Source organism: Rhipicephalus sanguineus, chromosome 7 (genome assembly GCF_013339695.2).
Source record: "Rhipicephalus sanguineus isolate Rsan-2018 chromosome 7, BIME_Rsan_1.4, whole genome shotgun sequence".
Classification (NCBI taxonomy): Eukaryota; Metazoa; Arthropoda; class Arachnida; order Ixodida; family Ixodidae; genus Rhipicephalus; species Rhipicephalus sanguineus.
In genome coordinates, this window is record NC_051182.1 from 146,531,286 (window position 1) to 146,552,311 (window position 21,026).

The 21,026-nt window shown below is 45.6% G+C and overlaps 2 protein-coding genes across 2 annotated transcripts in view; one reads left to right on the forward strand and one right to left on the reverse strand.

Moving 5' to 3' along the window:
* Positions 1–15,296, forward strand: part of LOC119400200 (zinc carboxypeptidase) — a gene marked incomplete at its 5' end in the record, with an annotated part of 62,405 nt that extends 47,109 nt beyond the window's left edge. The window contains 7 exons of the mRNA XM_049417541.1: positions 196–294; positions 3,890–3,988; positions 4,481–4,591; positions 5,433–5,529; positions 9,934–10,136; positions 11,533–11,617; positions 15,071–15,296. Coding sequence (XP_049273498.1) covers positions 196–294; positions 3,890–3,988; positions 4,481–4,591; positions 5,433–5,529; positions 9,934–10,136; positions 11,533–11,617; positions 15,071–15,255 — 879 coding nt within the window. The remainder of the gene's footprint in view (positions 1–195; positions 295–3,889; positions 3,989–4,480; positions 4,592–5,432; positions 5,530–9,933; positions 10,137–11,532; positions 11,618–15,070) is intronic.
* LOC119400202 (uncharacterized) overlaps positions 1–21,026 on the reverse strand; it is a 366,922-nt gene that overhangs the window by 177,787 nt on the left and 168,109 nt on the right. The window lies entirely within an intron of this gene.

A 21,026-nucleotide genomic window follows, 5' to 3' on the forward strand; every position in this document is an offset into this window, starting at 1 on the left:
TGTTCGCACCTGCTGTAGATCCTTGCTCCATACTAAGGTCCTTAATGAGGCTTAATGTTGAACCTGGAATTCAAACGTAGGCAGTAGAGTGGGTTCTAAAAAGTTATTTCTTCTATCCAATATTAGAACAGAACATCTTTGACGCACTTAATTTTCATGGCAAGTAAGCGTTCTCTTTATTCTCTACATCTACAGTTTGGTAACGCGCTGAAGCAGTACGCAAAGAAGTACGACCACGTGACCTACCTGTCCATCGGAAGATCGTACGAAGGGAGAAACATCATCGCTGCTCACGTGAGTAAGCCAAACTAAGCCCATGGGCCGTATTCGGAGTAGAATATATCGCCATGATATCGCTTTCAATTCGCGCTGACTGACTGGTTGAGGAAAGGCGGGCAATTATAGTCGTTTCACTCACTGGACAGGCGAGATGCTACGTCACGCAAACTTGACACTGTCGCCGAAAGTGACCGTCTCTTGTGATCAGAATACGGCCCAAGGACTGAACGATATTACAAAAAGCAGCGTTTCGGCATGTCGAGCCCACGTTTCAGAGGGGGAGTGGAGAGGAGAGGAGGTGTGGAGAGGAGGTGTGTGGAGGGTTTGCGCATGCGCAGTCAGGGTGGTCACGCCGCACACCACCACCACCACCCCCACCGGATTTAACTCCGCCATAAGATGCTTCGTATCTAAAAATTCAGGGGCAATTCATCTCAATGGTTGTGCTGCGCGAGACAGGCTGACAGTCTGAACATGTCGGTGTAGTGTGTGAACGTTATGTTGATGCCAGACAGGAAGCCAGGCCAAAGCGGGAAAAATGCTCTCGTATATAATATTCCTAAACATCGGGGTACAGTCATGGACAGATTAAACGTGAACAAGAAATCACAATTTGTAAACCAGAGAGCACAATCATGTATGGGTTGTTATGCGATTGCCGAAGTTTGTTTTGGTCTCTTGTGCGAGCTGGGGTCATGTCGACATTAAGCGCAACGACAAAAGCAAAAAGGAAGAACGTGTTTTTGTTATCCCTAACTTCTTTGTACTTCACTTGTCCATTTGAATGTACAGTACACTGCAACGAATGTAAATATCTACGCGCTTTTTGGACGTCATTGCTTCCCTCTAACCTCGCGCTTCGTATCGCCGATACCCCTTTCAAGACTATGCACTTTTCCAAGGAGAACTTCTTGGGCGCCGCCATATTCCCCTCTGGGTTGTTGTTAATATGCATGACCCCCCACCCCACCCCCGGAGAAGCACTGCCGAGGCAAGGATGTCAGCCCTTGTACCCTTATGCAACAGTCTAGAAAAGATGTTCATCCTGTCTCCCATATAAAGGCCTATATGGACCCTCCGGGCTCTTTTATTCATTTAGGCGTTTTTAATAAAGGTACACTGACGCAAAGTAATATTTAATCCAAAATATACCGGCAGAGTTTTCGTCCGTGGGTCTTTGAGTACAGTCATGGACAAATTAAACGTGAACAGGAAATTACTGTTTGTAACAGCATCCGCAAGCGACAACCCTAAGACACAATTTAACATAGGCTGATGCCATCTACGGCAATTTAAGCACCGTATCTTCAATCACCGTGGACTCCTCGAAACGTCAGGTGTGTACGAATGCCGGCGAGATCCATTTGACGCAACTTTTATGAGCTCACATGAACGCTTCCCTGTAGCTTCCACTCTAATCGTGTCTGCATGGTACGGAACAGCCAGTTTTCTCCAACTTTCCACTAAACGACATTGTTTACTTACGCTCAATTGAGCCGTCAGCCCGCTCTACACGACCAAATTGAGAAAGCATTATGTCCAGCGCATTTGTTTCGTAAGGACATTCTGATTTTAATCTTTTATGTTCGGCTGTTTCATTCGATTGCCCGTTCATGCATTTTTCAAGAATCTACTTGTCCTTGTAGACCTAAGATTGTCATTCCCGGATGAAGTTCCCCTCTTCATTCTGTCTTTTCCATCTTTGGTCCCCCCATTCCCTTTTCCCCGGTGCAGAGTAACAAACCGTACGCTCGTCTTGTTCAGCTCCCAGCACATCCTTTTCCTCCTCCTCCTCTCTCTCTTTCTTTCTACGACAGCCCCACACCAACCGGAACATTAATGCGAAATATTAAGGCGATAAATCAATAGATTGCCTGTCTAAGAGTGCATCATCGTCAAATTTTGCACAGCCAAGCAGACCTTAACCATGGACATTGCTACTGCCATAGCGCTTGCTTAGTTGATAATCATGATTCATGTTGCTGACTCCGACCACCTTATCAGTTCTTATTTTATTAGAATCTCCGTTTTAGGGGCGAAGCTCCTTAAGGCGGCACCCGTTCGTCCCTCGTAGTCGTAGTAGTGCGTAACCAGTCGTAACGCTAGTACCAGATCTTGACCTCCAAGGTGGTGCCGGTGGGAGATTTTTCCTGTGCGTTGTTGAACAATAAAAAATTCGCAGCGTGCGCGTTAACTAAAAGCCGAATTCTTCTGTCTCTCACTCCCCATTAGCAGCCATTGGCATGTTCCAGTAGGAAACGTTAGTAGAAGTAGAAGTGTAAGTGTTAGCTAAAAGCAGACTTCTGTCTCTCATTCCCATTAGCAGCCATTGTTTACCTCCAAGGTAGTGCCTGGTGAGATTTCAGCGCAAAAAACAGGCAACAGACGAGTGAGACTGACTCGTTCCAACTCGCCCAACAAGCAACGTTGCTGGTGAGAGTTCTCCTGTGCGTGATTAAACAATAAAAATTTTGTTCAAAACGCCGTTGATTGATGAAATAAACCAACGAAAGACGCCAGATGTTTTCTAAAAGCAAAACGAAAGAACGCCAGATGTTTCTAAAGCAAAACGAAAAGACGCCAGCTGCTTAACGAAAGACGCCAGATGTTTTCTAAAGCAATGGTTTTCTAAACAATGAAAATTCACAGCGTACATGTAAAATTAAAGTGAGCTGCAAGTCGTCATAACTCATCGAACCTTTAGTATAAACGCGCCCGATCTCACGTCGGTGATGGTGTACTGGGCAGAATTCACGGAAGATTCACGGTTTACCGATGAACCTCCGCAGCTTCGCCCACTCATCATTCACTCCGTGGATATGCTGTGATTTTTAAAGACGATAGTCTTTCTTGGGATACTTAAACGGAGAAATTTTTGGTCTGTATGTCTTTCTGTTTGTCGGCACGTCACTCGATTCAGCCACTCGGCCAAAGTTGAACCACTTGCCCAAGGGCGAGCCATCTTGAACGGCTGACTAGGTTCATACTTGTGTACATTGTCGCTCAGAAAGCAGACATTACACATATCTGAGGCGCAACATCCCTAGGTAAGTATTAGGAGGTGTGTTCCTTTAATAGAAAATGCAAACATACGTAATTCTAAAGACCCTAGTTTCTTAAGCTGCGCTGAAAATGCGACTGCGCTAAAACTTGCCTTCCTCCGTGCCCTCTGCACGAGCTCATTGTTATGTCTCGGTTTCGGTTCTGCATTGCACTGTACGAATGCCATGGGGCGCCCCTCTGTCATTCCTGTTTTACCCGCTAGGCGACGTGTAAATAAAAGAGTTGTGGGAGAGTACTCGTTGGAGTGGGACGTATCTTCTGCTTCAGCGCTTCTGCGCCAACCGCGTGTTCGGGCTGGGCTGGCGTCCCCACGCGGTCGCGTTGGTCACCGCCGGTCTTCGCCTGCTGCTGCGTCGGGACTACCAGCCCGCAAACAAACACTCATGTTTCCTGACGTATTGCAAGATGGCTCCCATATCTCACGCAGCGCCTCTTCTATCGTCTTTAGACGACATTTGCAGCGAAGCACGCAGATACGCGGCCAATTTTTTTTCTAATGAAAACTATCTCTCTCTCTCTCTAAAATCTTTCCAACTCCTTATTGCAGATCAAAACCAAGGAGAATTTGCCCATCGTATTTATGGAGTGCGGAATTCACGCCAGAGAGTGGATATCCCATTCTGCATGCCTCTATATCATCGACCAGGTAAGTGCTAGCCAATGTCAGACGTGTTGCTTAGATTTTTTTAAACGTTCTGTTACAACGCAAGCAACTTCGTACATTCGATCAGTTGGTCAATCGATCAGTCAACACAAAAGAGCCCCTGTAATTAGTTGGCGTAAACAGCAACCTGGAGAAGCCCGCGCCGAAGTATGAACGTGAGCCTTCTAGAGAATGCAGTATTAGAGATCAACTTCTGACTGCAGTTTTCCAAGCTTAACCACATTGACAGCAGATCGAAGGTGCTTGCAATGACCTCCGGGTATACAGCAACAGCGTCTGTCTATCACTAGCAACCACTTTTGGAGATGCTTCTGATTGATTTCACATGATATTATCGTACAGAAACGAGCATGAAGCACGAGAGATCGATTGACTAGGTGAAAATAATTAGGGAATCAAGAAGTCCATAGCGATACAGGCAAAAATAGGTAGGAGTCGCAAAGCATCAGCACTCTCGCCCTTTATTTTGCATAGTTGGCGACGGGATACGAGAAGGACGAAGGCATCCGCCAGCTCCTGTCCAGATACGAGTGGCGTATCCATCCCATTGTCAACCCTGATGGCTACGAATACACACACACTACGGTAAGCAATCTTTGCACGTAGCGGATTTGTCAGACGTTGGTGATACGAGACATCTTGCGCTTCACTTCGTCGCGAGTGAAATACTTTTGACCAATCCTGACGCAAGTCGTACAATTAGCGAAGTTCATTGGCCAAAGGCAGAGACCAGTTACGCACGAAAAGCTTTGTCGATTCGGCTCCTGTTCAACACTATTCTCACGCGGGACGAACACAGGAGTGTGAACAAGGATAACGCGGTGGCGTGTTTCATTACCCTAAAGAGGGCTCTAGCGTAACTTTCGGTCGGCGTCATATGCGCAAGAGTCATGTGACGTGAGCACGAAGGTTACGTATTACGTCATACCACTGATGTACAATTTCACTAAAAGCGGAAAGGTTCTGCCTGACGCTGCATATGTAATCGCTACATGGCCAGTGTCAGTGGTTGGCCCGTGTCACTGGGGGGCCAGTAACCTGCGCCGTGCCACTTCGCGGTTTTCACTATTGTGCCAGCATCACTGCTGCCAGAACCGGAGTTGACAGCGACCTCTACCGTTGACATCACGCGTGACGCTGCTGCGCAGGTCACGTGACTTTTCCGCGTATTACGGCTGGCGAAAGTTCCGATACTGCGCCACGCGGCATGAAGTGATAATTCTGCCAATCCATTGTACTGGTTGTTTCTGTCAAATCACAGCATTATCGGCGTAGCGGGGGGATCGAATAATGTGCAAGCGTATGACACGTTTAAGTGACACGACAAACAGGTACAGGGGAGAACCATGGAATGGAACCAGTAGAAGGCAAGCGTGTTTGCATCGCACAATGTTTTCTTTTTTTTTTTTGCTTTGTTTTTTCGCAGGACCGACTCTGGAGGAAGACTCGCTCCAGAAGTCGCTTCTCTGAAAGATGCCGAGGTGCCGATGCCAACCGAAACTTTGACGTCGGACGTTTCTGCAGTGAGTGTTGCTGATCCTTCATTCAATCTACACGTAAGCCCATAGAATTAGACAAGTTTGCAAGTCGCACAGTGGCACGAAACAACAGTTGTAATGTATATTGTTCCATGCTAATGCGACAATGAAAAAAAAATCTAGTAACGTTAACCGACTGCATGTAAAACTGACTGGCGAGTGTGGTCATTCGTTGGAAAAATACGTACCATAAACATTATAAGTCTAACCTAAGCGTAAACTAAGCTCCTAAACTATGTTGCAAAAAAAAAAAAAAAAACTTTCCACGCAGGGCAAAGTCTTCGGGACATTAGGGCTTGCATGTTGCGTCTGCTGAAAGCCACACGAACGCCGCGACTGCTTCTGCAGCGATAGTTACTAGGCCTAATTTCGCACAGCGGTAGCTATTACACCTTACTTACCTTAGCTTCCACGACGCCTGTCCCAGGTCTACATTCGCGTTTCTTGTCGTGCGGTTTTCTATCAAGAGACAAATTCATTAATTTCATTGGACGAGGGCCTAATTTATTGGTCTCTGCAAGGTGTCCTGCTCGAGAAGCTACAGACACGTTTAGCCACCCTGTGCATTCATCGTGATTCGTCCTTTTTGTCGTGCAGTTGTACCATTGCTGTGTTACGTCGTCCTTGCATTGTCATCCTTGCGTTGTCGTCATTGGCTTGTCGTCATTGCTCCTCCCGATTGATAAAGCATGCTCAGAGGATAGAAGTATATATGACAACAAGACTAGTACATCAGCATCAGTAAGCGACTGTTTTCTTTGTCTGGAGGAACGGTGACATACACAACGTAATCACTGTTTCCCAAACATACCAAGTAGCTATTCATTCGTCATGACATTACATAACTGGCAATGTAAAGCAATAGTGTTGTACAATGCAAATTTCCTCTGCATTATTTGGTGTACAACAAACTTACTTTTTATGTCTGATCGGTGAAAAAAAAATATATATTTTTTTTGCAAAAATCAGTGCCAGTACTATTCGTATTCGAAAACATTCAAAAAGCATTCGATTCGATTCGCACTTGGATTCCATTATTCGAGTTCGCTTTCAAGTTAAAAATTTCGATATTCGCACACCCCTAGTCTAAAGTTCTCAATCGATTTTCGACCATGACGAGATAATAATATCTGGGGTTTAACGTCCCAAAACCACCATATGATTATGAGAGACGCCGTAGTGGAGGGCTCCGGAAATTTCGACCACCTGGGGTTCTTTCACGTGCACCTAAATCTAAGTACACGGGCCTCAAACATTTTCGCCTCCATCGAAAATGCAGCCGCCGCGGCCGGGATTCGATCCCGCGACCTTCGGGTCAGCAGTCGAGCGCCATAACCACTAGACCACCGTGGCGGGGCGACCATGACGAGAGTAAGATGTACCGTTCCTTTGTTTTTGTGTGCTTTTGTGTGATGTCTCACGTTTTGTGTATTCTGCAGGTTCCCCACACATTTACGGTGACGAGGTCGACCTTCATCCGTACTACTTACTTGTGCTCTTGTATCAATCTCTTGCTAAAGGTACATTACAAAACCTCATAGGCGCGGGCATTAGCCCATACTGATGCACTCGCACTAATTTATATTACCTTATAATGATTGCCTTAACTGTATTGTGTCTTCTTGTGTGCCTGCGTATGTATGTGTGTGCGTGTGCGTGTGTGTCCTCACGCTTCTCTCGAACTTTACTGGTATGGGCGACAACCGAAATCACTTTACGCATATCACTTAAATAATGTGCTTTCTCGTTTGTTTTTGTTTTTGTTTTTTTTTTGAAACTTTTCTATATAACCCCGCCAAAGGGTTGACAGAATGATCAAATAGATAAATAAAAATATTGCCGCTCGTATATGCCAGTGGTGACGACAACAAAGCAGCGCGAGTGTTCTTGGCCCAGTGCGGTGACGAAGAAGACGTTGTTGTTTTTTCTCTGATTGATAAAGCGTTTTTGTTTATCGTTCTCCATGTCCTCGTCGATCCCACGTCGCTACAATATTTTCTAGAGGAGTCCACCATTATAAGTCAATACCTGCGTACAAGAGCTTCATCAGCACTTTCCACCCACGTTATGAGTTCGATTCTTACGTGGACAAGAAGAACACGACACTTCTTGTCGTGTCCTTTTTGTCCCCTTTGTCCCTGTCCAAAGTGCGCTACTTCACAATATATGTATAATGATCAGTCCACAACTAGCCCAGCTCTTAACCTTATTGAACTTCTACTATCAGTCTGCTCAATTTGCTGTGCGCTGTTACATTGAAATATGAACATTTGATTCCATTTTTAAGAATACCTGAACTAAGGCCTGTCAGTTGCCTTAAAAACCGACTATACCACATTGAACTGGTGCGAAAACCTAACGGTGGCGTCGACACCAGTCTTTACTTCTTGCGTCTAATCAGACTAATCAAGCCATCCTCTCATGCTAAGAGTAGCTTTTACATTATTAATACATGTACATAAGGAGAGTTTGGTGCCAATGCGTGGCGCCTGCTACGTCCTCTCTCCTTGCATAATAGTTACCATCGCAAAGTATAGAACATGCACAAAACTATACAAAGGCATATAGAAGAACACTCACGCACTTCATCCCAGTTCTTCAATACAAAAAAATGCGTCCGATCAGCACAAAATATTACAAAATACAAATATCCACATTAATATAATGTCCACGCATAACATCAATGTTCGCTAAGATGTTGCCGTAGCCGATCATAAGTCACTTAGAAATTGTCTGTTGAGTGCCGCACTCAAACTGCAACAATTATCTTTTTGCAAAATAAAAATAAATAAAAATTCACGCGAACACGTAATTACAAGAAACATGTAGCCAAAATACCGGTTGATAATGTCAACAAATTTTCTTATCAGATCTACTACCTCTGTGATATTTTTGATTCCTCCCAAAATAGCTTTGTTTGTTTTTCGCATAGCAGGAGGGTATATATAAGAGAAGAAAATTCTGTCGCGTAATTTTGAAAGTTCAGTTAGAGAGAAATAATCTACAGGAACACAACAAAGCTAACATGAGTTGTATTGGCAAGTAACGCCTTTAGAATAGTATCAGCTTGTCACTATGATACATATTTCTCCCGCGTGTATACTTAGAGCGACGAACAGCAAAACAGAGCGAAATATTTTGAATTATTTTGTAACTAATGTATAATAGCAATGTTTTTGTTCACAACGCTGTACGGAGATCGGAACTATAGGACGGATTGTCTATATAGTCTATTTTTAAATTGTCACTGTTGTCCTATGTCCGTCCTAAATCCCTTCAAAAAATCATTTAACCTAAAGTCCCTAGATTTTTCCCTTTTACTTAAGTAGCGACAACTGCCTCCTTTCCCGGCCCTCACTCACGCGCAGGTGGCGTTCGACGCCATTTCTTCCTAACTTGGACGATTTACAAAGCCATGCGCGTCTAAGTACAATAGCCACGCATCTTTCAACGGACAATATGCTAACGCGACGTGCCTTTCTCCTCCCGTCAAAACCCCTGTCATTAGTGAATGGGGGGTCGCGTTTCACCGGGTGCTGGAAAAGAGTTTAGGAAGAACATGGCTACCGAAAACGAGCGTTAGCCAATGAGATTCGTCGACGGCGCTTCAATGGTTGTCGGTACTTAAGAAAGAACAGGGAAATATCTAGGAACTTTAATTTAACCAACTTATGTTCGTTCTATATTCCATATCCGTCCTACATCAATCCTATCGTCCGTACATGACAAGGAAAACCTTTTTTTTTTTAGTGCGCAGAATGCTTGAACAGAGGCAAAGATGGGACAGAGTGCGCAGCGCACAATGGCGTGCACTCTGTCCTATCTTGTCCTTTCTTTTGTCCAAGCATTCTGTGCACTGAAAAAGGTTTACCTTGTAAAGTATCTTTTACCAACTAGCCTAAGCAGCCACCTTGTCTTATAGTCCATGTCCGTCTATTGGTGTTTGACAGCTATAGCACCGTTTAACGTCGATGCACCCACGTCGACGCTTGGGGGTACATCTCCATCCCGACGACTAACGTCCATGATCGATGATTAGACAAACCTTTGTGGTAGCTGTAGTAGTTAACGGTGAGAGCGTAATCAAAGAAAGCGGCGTGACAGCGAGAAGGGCATCGCTGATTGGACGCAGAACTTGGGTTAAGGCATGTAGAAGAGCTATTGAACACCACGGTCGAACTAGAGAGAAACGCGACGCGCGTCGTGTCTCCCCTATAGAGCTTGTATATTGGAATTGTAGAGGATTATATTGAGTCTAGCTAGATAGCAGCCATTTGCTGCGCAGCAAAGGCATAATACCAGCATTCGGATAACGATGACAAATAAGCATGAATCGGCTTAACGTCTCATTTTATTGCCTCCGTTAAGTCCATGAACTGCGTCGCACAGGGAGCCGGGGCAGCAGCAGTCCGTGTCAGGACACCTACTGCGGCGACTACGCGTTCTCGGAGCCGGAGACCCGGGCCATTCGGAACGCCCTGTGGGCGACCCAGGGTCGCACGGAGTTCTACTTTTCTCTGCACAGCTTCGGTCAGCTCTGGATGTTTCCCTACGCCTACAGCGACGCTCGCGTGCCGGAATACGACCAACTGGTGAGTATAGCACATAGCCTGATCGAGGTAGACGAACGATTGCTATCGCTACCGTTGGTTACACACCGTTCTTTATGGGATGAATAGCTTTGCTTGGCTTAACAGTCTTTTAACAGCGCAGCCTTCCTATGCTCGGAGAAAGTCCGCTAGGTTCGGACAAAAACTATATAAATATACATATCATCATCATGAACGGAATAACTAGGCCAGCACGCGCTCTCTTCGTCCTCTTCTCCATCTTAAGCTTCGCTCGCATAACACGTGCGCCTATTTGTCCGGCAGTGGATGCAATAACTATGACGGGTGAAAGAGCGAGAAAGAAAGAGAGAAATGAAAGGAAGACAAACAAAAAAAGAGTCAAGGAAACAGAAATATATAGAAAGAGAAAGAAAAGGAACAAAGACAAAACGAAATAAAAAAAACAGCAAGACAGAAAGGGAAAGAGAGAGAATGAAAGAAGAGAAAGACATACAGAGAGACAGAAAGATAGAGGAAGAGAGAGAGAAAGCATACCATAGCCACGCATAGTATAGTATAGCAAGTAAGTCGGAAGCGGAAGTGAGGATGAGTAGGGAGAGGGTGAGGCATAGCATAGCCACGTATAGTATAGCATATAAACGGGTGGGAAAGTGAAGTGAGGGTAAGGAGGATGAAAAGGAGGGGACGCCACCACCTCCACTGTTTCCTCCGTCTTCGCAACACGACTGCGTAGCTGCCCCAATTTTCTCAAGCGAAGCTCGTTATATAATGCAGAGTTCGGTTGCGGTGTCTTACGCTAAAAACCCGGCCCCGGCGAGCGTACAGAAATGCGGCCCTCGAAGATGCGCCGGTCACACGCGCATTTGTATGCGCCGTTTCCCAATAACCGATGCCCTCTCCATCCTGGGCTTCTCGGCGATCATCCGTTTCTGATACGGCAATCTGACCTTTTATCGAGGACACTCGTCATTCCACGATGGCACTTTTTATTGTTGCCTGTACAGGAACGCACGGCCGTCGTTGTTGCTTGTAGCAACCGAAGTCTGTAGCGCTGCTAAGCGCGAGGATGAAGGTCCAATTCCCGTCATGGAGGAAGGAAACAGTTAGGAGGGAGCATTGCACAATGAGAAAGAAAGAAAGAAAGAAAGAAAGAAAGAAAGAAAGAAAGAAAGAAAGAAAGAAAGAAAGAAAGAAAGAAAGAAAGAAAGAAAGAAAGAAAGAAAGAAAGAAAGAAAGAAAGAAAGAAAGAAAGAAAGAAAGAAAAGTAGTAGGTCAAGCACGCACACCGCCAAGCTTCGCTTGCCCCCATTTTCCTAATAGGGGAAGGGCTTTTCATTTTTTTATTGATGATCACGATACTTATTATGGTTACGGGCCTGATGTTAACGAAACTGGCCACTGCTCTCTTCTTCTCCAGATGAACATTTCGCTAAGGGCCAAGGAAGCCATTCAAAAAGTGCAGGGTACAGTCTACAAGGTTGGACCAATCTCAAAGACGATATGTAAGTATAAACATCTTCACGACTTGCATCACATTTTCCCTGCAGCAGTCTTGGCAATATTTCTTTCCAAAATACTACTTACTGATTTAAGCGGCTGCTCCACGCTCGCTTCATCACTTCGTTAGTCTATGAATCAAATATGAAAGTCAGGTTTTTTTTTTTTTACTATCAATGCTTAAGCAAGGTGACCGGTGATACTTTTTTCCCGGAACCGAAAGAAGCGTCACGACTACCACTAGACTCAATGACAACTGTCACATTGGACGCTTATCACAACGCAAATTTGCTATGTTGTAAGAAACACGGATGTTCGCGTTAACTTTGTGTTCACTCTTTGTTGTCTTGACTTGCCAATCTACCTGGTGCTCTATGTAACTGTAAAAAGGTAGGTGATGCACAGAGCTGTAAAAAAGTTCACAAGGTCCCTTACGCATTCGCCTAAGATGACTCGAAGGCGAAAGCAATCTTTTTTTTCTCAGCTCGATTCTACTGATCTCCCCGCCCGCTAAAGCCAGCAAGCATAGTTTTGCACCTCCTCCGGCATTCGATGTATTGTAAGATTTCTGCACCGCATGTACCTCCGGGATCAGCCCACCAATGTCCAAGTAATGATGTGCTGTGATCACGTCATCATGTGACGTCATGACGACGTCATAGGGTGGCTTTATTACAATTATAAAGATGTTTATTGGCGGACACTCGGCGAAGGTGAACGACAGCAACAGTCAAGGCGGGGCCGACTCTCTGCGCGAGCTGCGTTCTCTCCGAAGAGGGCAAAGAGGGCGACCCACTAGAAGGGGCTGGAGAGGACGACCCACTTCAGAGTTACAAAGCTTCGCTACACATGATGTTTTTTAAATGCGAAGCATTTCTTAGCGAACTTCTGCGACTTTGAGCGTATCTATCTATCTATCTATCTATCTATCTATCTATCTATCTATCTATCTATCTATCTATCTATCTATCTATCTATCTATCTATCTATCTATCTATCTATCTATCTATCTATCTATCTATCTATCTATCTATCTATCTATCTATCTATCTATCTATCTATCTATCTATCTATCTATCTATCTATCTATCTATCTATCTAGCCGGCTACGACTTTGTGCTCTCCTGGTCGCTTGGTTCATCGAATGTGCACCAAAATTGGTATGGCATAACATGACTGTATGACGAACATAAATGACAAGTCATAAGATGAAAATAATGACACGCATGTCATGTACAGCATGATTTACATGCTACGCTCATGGTGCGCTGGCGGCCGTTTCGCTAGTTTGATATACACCAAAGTTGGTATCTTGCGACGTGACTGTGTGACGAACATAAATAACACGAGTTAACATGAAAATCGTGACACGCATGTCATGCACAGCATGACTTACATGCCACACTCATGGGGCGCTGGCGGCAGTTTCGCTAGCTTGATCTACCCCGAAATTGGTATTGCGCGACGTGACTGTATGACGAACATAAAAACTCGAGTTAACATGAAAATCATGACACGCATGTCACGTACAGCATGACTTACGTGCCACGCTCACGGAGCGCTGGCGGCAGTTTCGCTAGCTTGATATACACCAAAATTGGTATCTTGTGACGTGACTGTGTAACGAACATAAATAACACGAGTTAACATGAAAATCATGACACGCATGTCATGTACAGCATGACTTACGTGCCACGCTCATGGGACGCTGGCGGCAGTTTCGCTAGCTTGATCTACCCCGAAATTGGTATTGCGCGACGTGACTGTATGACGAACATAAAAACTCGAGTTAACATGAAAATCATGACACGTATGTCATGTACAGCATGACTTACGTGCCACGCTCATGGGGCGCTGGTGGCCGTTTCTCTAGCTTGATCGACCCCGAAGTTGGTATTGCGCGACGTTACTGTGTGACGAACATAAATAATAGGAGTTAACATGAAAACCATGACACGCATTTTCCTCAATGACATACAAGACGATGTATGCAGCTCTTTGCTGGCTGCTTCGCATTACATCGATTCCCACAATGCGTGGGATCTGCCGGCTTTTTTCGCGTCACTCGTGTTTACGCCGTCACCGACTGTCACATTTCGTATTTCATAAGGCATTCAAGGCTTTCGCCTTGTTAACCCAGTTTTCAGGCGAGCCTCGCAGAGAAGGAACAGAGATAACCGAGGATTCTCGAGGTACACAGCCTTTGGCAATAAGTGGCTCGAAGTCTAAATATATTCCACGGTGACCGGGATCTCCTGTTTTGCGGGAAATACCACTACGATATGAACGATAAGTCGTCGGGCACATTTCTTGTCTCTCTGCTCTTTTTGTAAAAGCGCCCGCACTAAGGTTATGCGCTGAACCTGTCGAGTCTCGAGGACTGGCATCTACAGGCGCCGCGGTGTAAGAAATACCAGAACATACGTTAAGGAATGAGATGAGAAAATAAAGGTGGGAAGGCGTTGAAAGCCCCGCTGTGTTGTCAAAAGGGGATATTAACATGAGTGCATGCATATCTTTTGTTGATTACAGACGTTGATGTTTCAATGCGAAGCTATAAAAACTGTGGGTTTGATTCTCTTTCCTGATGCTGAAGATTACATTTAAACTGTCCGATATTACGAGCCAAAAGAATCATATGAATAGAAAGCACGCCGTATAGCTGGAGGCTTCTGAACAGTTTTAACCGTCTAGACCTTTACTTGCGCTTATGTTTCAATACGAGAACGTTCTTCCAATTCATTCCCGGTTAGAATACGGTATCTCACACTGGGATTCGAATCCCCGACCTAGCGCTTAGTAGCGCTACATCATTGCTGCCAAGTCACCACATCGAATATTAATTTTGTTCAACACATTAACAGGATATAAGTAGCGCAAGGTAAATACGAGATCGACAAAATTTCGTCGAATTAGGTGGCATGCACTTTAAAAAGGGCTTTAGCTTCAGCTTGTTGGCACGACTTTATATCAGGAAACAGCGCGGGCAAACGGGACAACACAGACAGAGAGGACTTGTCGCTGGCTAACAACATCAATGTTGTTAGCCAGCGCCATGTCCTGATGTTTTTTGTTTTTTTTGCCCCGTTTGTCCGCGCTGTTTCCTGTTACGTAGGTGACATGGTTAAGAATCTGCCGTCCCTGAGCAAGTCAACGTTTCTCCACCAAAGACTTTGTCAATGACCACACCTTCACCGTCATAAGTGACGTAGTGTTTTGAAGCACTACTTCATAATTATAAGCTGATTCCGAGTTTCCCACTGCTGTCGCTTCATGTCAAGGATAAGCTGACTCGAAACTGTGGCAGACGCATCCATTTGGTCGTGCGCAATACAACAGATGGAACAAAGGTGTTCCTAAGAAAGCACGAAGTTTCGTGTTTAGCTTTGCGACACACTGCCATAAAAAAAAAACGAACGTGACTCAAAAATGATGCCTACCGTGATTCCACTTTGCAGACCAAGTATCCGGGAGCAGCGTAGACTGGGCCTACGAGGCGATGAAGGTGACAAAGTCATTCGCCCTGGAACTTCAACCGTCGTGGTACAGGTTCCAAGGAAACCTGGGTTTTCTGCTTCCGGCAGAGGACATCTACCCCACCGTCCAAGAGACGTGGATAGGAATCAGGGCGGCCGTCGCCTAGGTCACGGTCCTCGCACACGGCTCACAAATTCACACTCTACATAGCTTTGTATCACGAAGGAACATTCAGAAGGATCACCCTGTTCAGCTACACATGGTGATCCTCAACAAGAATTCTACCCATACACCATATGTAAAGTGCGTGAAATATAAGAGACATCCGTAAGTCACATACTGTGGGAGTGTCCCAATCAACAGACTCCCCAGAACCATTCCAGGAGCGATGGCGGAAAACGCTACTCATGGACCAAACGTGGGCTATCCAGCAGGCCAGGGAACAGGAGCACAAGGTCTTCTGTTCTCCATCTGAGCTGTCTGGCCCAGACAAGCAATAAGCTGGACCTCAAAATACAGTTGCTTAACTCACTCACCTCTCTCCTGAGTGCCTTCAGTGCATCTCGCGAAAACCAAATCTCAACTGCGCATGCGTGCGGACCCATCTCGAGCTTCAGTTCGCCTATCATGACAAGGCGTAGGGTGAATTACAGTAAGCGTTGGGAGTCGACCATGTTGGCACACTTTTTTTAGTGTTCAGCGCATAATATATAGAAGCAGTTGTGAAGAACAGCCTACTCACACAACTTGCAGAAACGGTTATGGAGGTCTTGTCTTCTGTTCAGTTTTGTATACAAAAATATGCGCAGAACACTGCAAAAAATGCTCAACGGATGCATGGTAGCCTGTGTTGCACCTGTTTAAAACCACATTAGCCATTAGATTTAACTTTATTATGAAATATATTTGAGGATACGTTTGGTACTTCGAGAAGGTACCGGCTAGCCGTCTGGTCCGACGTGAGGTGGTCACACCTAGGAAGGAACGAAGCGACATCGCGAAAAACGCGTGCAACAACGAAGAAATTGAGATGAACTTACATCCTAAACATGTAGCGAGCAACGACGAAGGTTCGCCTGCGCAGCTCGACGCTCTCGAGCAAGAGCACGCGGAGACAACATCCGCGCATGACCACAGATACTTGTGGTCGGCTACGTTCCAGCTAATCACAATAAACATGTTTGGCATAGTGTGTCTCAGGGTCTTCCAACATGCTAGTTGATGCTCTTGCCCTTTGCTATGACGTCCTTTTCAATTAGTAAATCCCTCTGGGAATCTGGCCAATCTTATTGCCACTCGGTTGTGCAAGGAGACATACCGCACACGCTCAACGCAACAAGTTCCTGCGAGTTCAAAAGTGTTGGTATATATTATGAGCCACGGGTTGATAGTCCAAGCTGATAAGCAACAAAATAAGTCCAACACAGGCCGCATGAAAGAAATAACAAAGCAAGCATTACAATAGTAGAATGAAAAGTTGGGCTAGTCAGAATATTTGCATGGTTGCTGCAGCGCTGAAAGAAAAAGACGTAGAGAGAGAGCGAGAGAGAGAAAGAACTTTATTGAGGTCCTGAGAAAACGGATCGTGGGGCCTTTGGGCCCCATAGAATAGAATCAGAAAGCTCAGAACAATATATGATGATGATATCCTGTTCCTGCTGGCGCTCACCAACCAAAGGGGATGGGCCAAGAACCGGGCGGCAGGATGTTTAAGGTTAAAGACCTATCAAGCTAAAGAAACTGGAAATTCAGATTAAAAATGTAAACATCGAAAAAAAATTAAAATGCTTAACGAGCAAGCGGTCAGACTATGATCTGGGCGTTTTGATGGAGATAATGACGGATTTCGAGCCACGAATATGAAAGATAAAAATAGACTAACACGGTAATCTTTTTGTTTCGTTTATGTAATCGAACACGGCAGAGCAAACATCCCTGTGGCCATAACATAACTTTTTGGAGGGAAACAGTGCGAAAGATGAAACACCAGGCATAGAAGGACACATAAAAACAACAGCGCTGACTTACAACAAATGTTTATTCGTCAGACCACGCATTATATACCTGCGCAGTTGAAAACGAAAAGAAGAAACAAAACATGACAAGTCGAAGACAAAAACTAACAGAACCATCACCAAAAAGCAAGCTCATTGCGTGTGCAGTCATTCTGATAGAAAAGCAACCTCCTTTTCTGACAAGGCAACTGAAGGTCTGCTCACGCATGCGTCACCCGGCCTAGCCTGGTGTTTCGTCTTTCGCGCTGTTTCCCTCCAATATGTCGCACCAACTCGCCCAAGCAACCACTTTAGCTATAACATAACGAAGTGCTGCCAAATGATAAAATTACTGCAACATTTATTGCTAATGCTAAGTTTAGAGATGTAGCTACAAGGTATCTTTCTCTCTGATTAGAATATTGGCGGCAGGATAAAAATAAGTGCTCTCTGTTTCGATTTAGTTGCAAAAACATGCATAACGGGGACGCTTTGAGTCCAGTAATAATTCAATTGTGCAATTATACATCCTAATCTGATGTAACAAACTTCCAACTGGCGAGGTACACACCATTGTTTATTCCAGAAATATCTTATACGTGCGAAGTCTATAAATTTATCCAATGAATATTTGCCTATTTCACTTTGCAAACAAGCATTTCGGAACCTTAACGCTGTCGTGTAAGCCGTATCTGGTAAAATTAGTATAAGGGGTTCACTCCGAGATATTGTGGCTAATGAGTCCGCCATTTCGTTCAAATATAATTTTGGGGGCATGGTACCCATTGCAACAGGTCTTTCTGTAATTTTGTCGGTATGAGAATAGGAAACATTCCACGAATTCCTCTTTCTCCCGGTTTAACACACTAAACATCGAGGATGGACATTAAAAAAGCCGCCCGTGGACCTGCAACGGAAGGTGCAATACTAGACGCGCGGGGTCATCACACTGTCCACTTAGGGGGAGGTGGGTGTGTGGAGTCTGTGTTGTTGTCAAAATATAGCCGGGCTTCTTAAACTAACACGGTGTTCGCGTTAAGCAAAATTGTTCTGACTGACCCTCTTGATATTCTGATCCTTTTTATTTCTTTTTTCTTTGTTGCTTCTTAAGTTCGTCTTTTCCTTCCTTTCCGTCCACTCCCCGCTTCTCTTAACATGGTATAGGAAGACACACACGTTGTAAATATTGTTATGTCTTGAAGAAGACGGGGATCCCGTCGAAACGTCGACAAAATAAACAGATGTTATGTGAAGGCGCATCTAGGTTCATACTTATATAAGTTAGATGTATTTCCAGCACTTAAGAGAAATGTGAAAGACGCGTATGGACACAGGAATACAAAAGAACAGTAAGAACGGTCATTCTGTGTCTGCGTGCTTTTTCTATTTCTTTTAAGCGCTGGAAATCCATCAAACATTAGTATTTCAACTAGCCCACCTAACCACTTCAAGAAACAATAATTGTAGAGTCGTGTTATTAGTTGAACCGAGCTAAAAAGCTTTTGAAAGTGAAGAAAGGTACTTGAACAGGTCATGTCGCTGGAGCAAACGTTCATGACTTGCGGAAACGCGAACGTATCCATCGTTTTAATGCGACGCCGATGCTGTTGCCGCTACACCGGTGGCACGTCGCACAGCGGCACAGGGGATCCGCCGCCGCAGCATCACACACAAAGAGAGGATATGGGAAGGATCGGCGAAGATGCTTCTTCTTTGCTAGACACTGCCACCTTGCAGCATCGATCTTGGAATAAAGAAGACGAAAGCGGAAGTGTTCGCGTGCCCACGGTGCACGTGCCTGTCGCGTTCACCGGCGTACCCGATTCGTATATGCCTGGCGTCCGCCACGACCGGCCTGCTGCACCGAGGCTTGTGAGCTTGCATTGACTCTCTCATTTTTTAGCGTGGACTGCAGCTTAGCAGCCCCCTTCCTTTAGGAATACGAAATCCGCGTGCATTTGTGTCGCACCTATCGTGCTTTCCAGGGGCGTAGCCAGGGGGGGGGGAGTTGGGGGGTTCAACCTCCCCCCCCCCGAAATTTTTCAGTTTTGCTTGCGTATATATACACGCGCACATACAAACGCCCGCACGAACATACATAAAGTATGGTTGAACCCCCCCCCCCCCGAAAAAATTTCTGGCTACGCCCCTGGTGCTTCCCTTTAACGCGTTAGCGTTAGAAGGCGTTCGATGTAAAACGCCTGGCGTAGCTTGCCCTAGTGGCGCAATGCTAAGGGCGCTGATAACAGAGCTGATCGGTTCCTAGCGTGTCTTGGCTGTTCGAAGTGATGCCAAGTGATGCTAAGTCATACGAAGTAATACTAAGTGATGCCAAGTTGCACTCCAGTCTAGCACAGTGGCCTCTTGCCGTTTCGGCCGTAGTACGTCGTGTAATACCTCAAACGAGACGAGTCGAGCACCCTCGCTTGGCAGCGCGCCGCGATTCCGAGTAAGTGGCTTCTCATCGGCAGTGCGAACCTTCTTCGGTCTCCCCATGTCTGCGCCTGGCGCCGCCGCCACCCGCTGGCGTTATACTGTACGAAGGAGCGCATGCGCGGTTGGCCGTGACGTCACGTCTGGCACGACCGAGTGGCTGGGCGCAGTGTCCAGGCAGGCAGACTGGTGGTGGATCAGTGTATGGGCTATCAAAACAGGCGCACAGCTGTGGAACCGGTCGCTAGGCAACGCGCGGGGACGTCATCGCGGCACGGAGCTTTTTGGTCGCGTTGGACAGATTACAACCGGCTTAAACAGCTCAGCTGTTAAAAAAACAAAAATGTGCTGGAGATTGTACGAGGCGTTGCGTGTGAAACCCACCGCATATACTCGCATTTTAAAAGCGCTGCATAATGCTTGCTAACACCGGACATGTTCGCGAAATGTCTAAAGTTGACCGGAAGCTATCGAGGTTTGACAGCTACCGAGGTTTGAAAGCGATTGGACGTAATTAGAGGTGACTGCCTTATTTCTGTCACATTTGCAGCTAAATCGTCATTGAATTCATCGATATTGACGCCAACAACGGCGTATCGGAAATCTTCAGTGTTTTGCACAGAAACGGTGTATATTTACTCAAGGTGTTTCATATCTCAACCTAACACTGGAAAATCTAGGGACGCGTTATTGTAGAGCGCTCGGAATTTTGATTTATCTATATGCTCGTGTTTCATTCTGACCCACTGCGGCTACCTACCCGCCACGGTGGTCTGGTGGTTACAGTGCTCGACTTGGGACCCGAAGGTCGCGGGATCGAATCCCGGCCGCGGCGGCCGCATTGCGGTGGAGGCGAAATGCTATAGGCCTTTGTACTTAGATTTAGGTGCATGTTAAAGAACACCAGGTGGTCGAAATTTCCACTACGGCATCCCTCGTAATCATATCGCGGTTTTGGGACGCAAAACCACAGCATGTATTAGCAACAAAGGCGGCCACCACGATTAAATATTTAAACCCGTAACCTCGGGCTCAGAGGCACGATGACACATCCATTATGGCGGGTACCACTGAAATTTGGAAATAAATGCGAAAACTGAACCGGCAGATGAGTTGAGGATCCGTTGGAGTCAAACAGAGAACATTTCCATAGACAAGACGCGCACGATGTTACAGCTTAGCGGTGGCTGTAACACCTTTTACTTTCGCGGATAGTTGTGGATGCCGCTATGTTCCTTGTTTGAGTGTAAGCCAGGGAGACTAACTGCCTATGGCGAAGGATCTTTTCCACTGAGAGCTTCAGGTGTTGTATACTAAGAACTACAGCAACCTTAAAGGTGTCATGAACCATCCCTCTGACTTGGTGACGAAACACATCCTGCGGAAAGCAGACACTGCTATGAACATCTCAGCCGAATCTTGCCGCGCTGACGAGGTGGCAACCAGGCACGGCCTGACAGCCATCTCCGCTTAGGAAACCGACGGCTTTCCTAATAAAGTTGTTTACTAC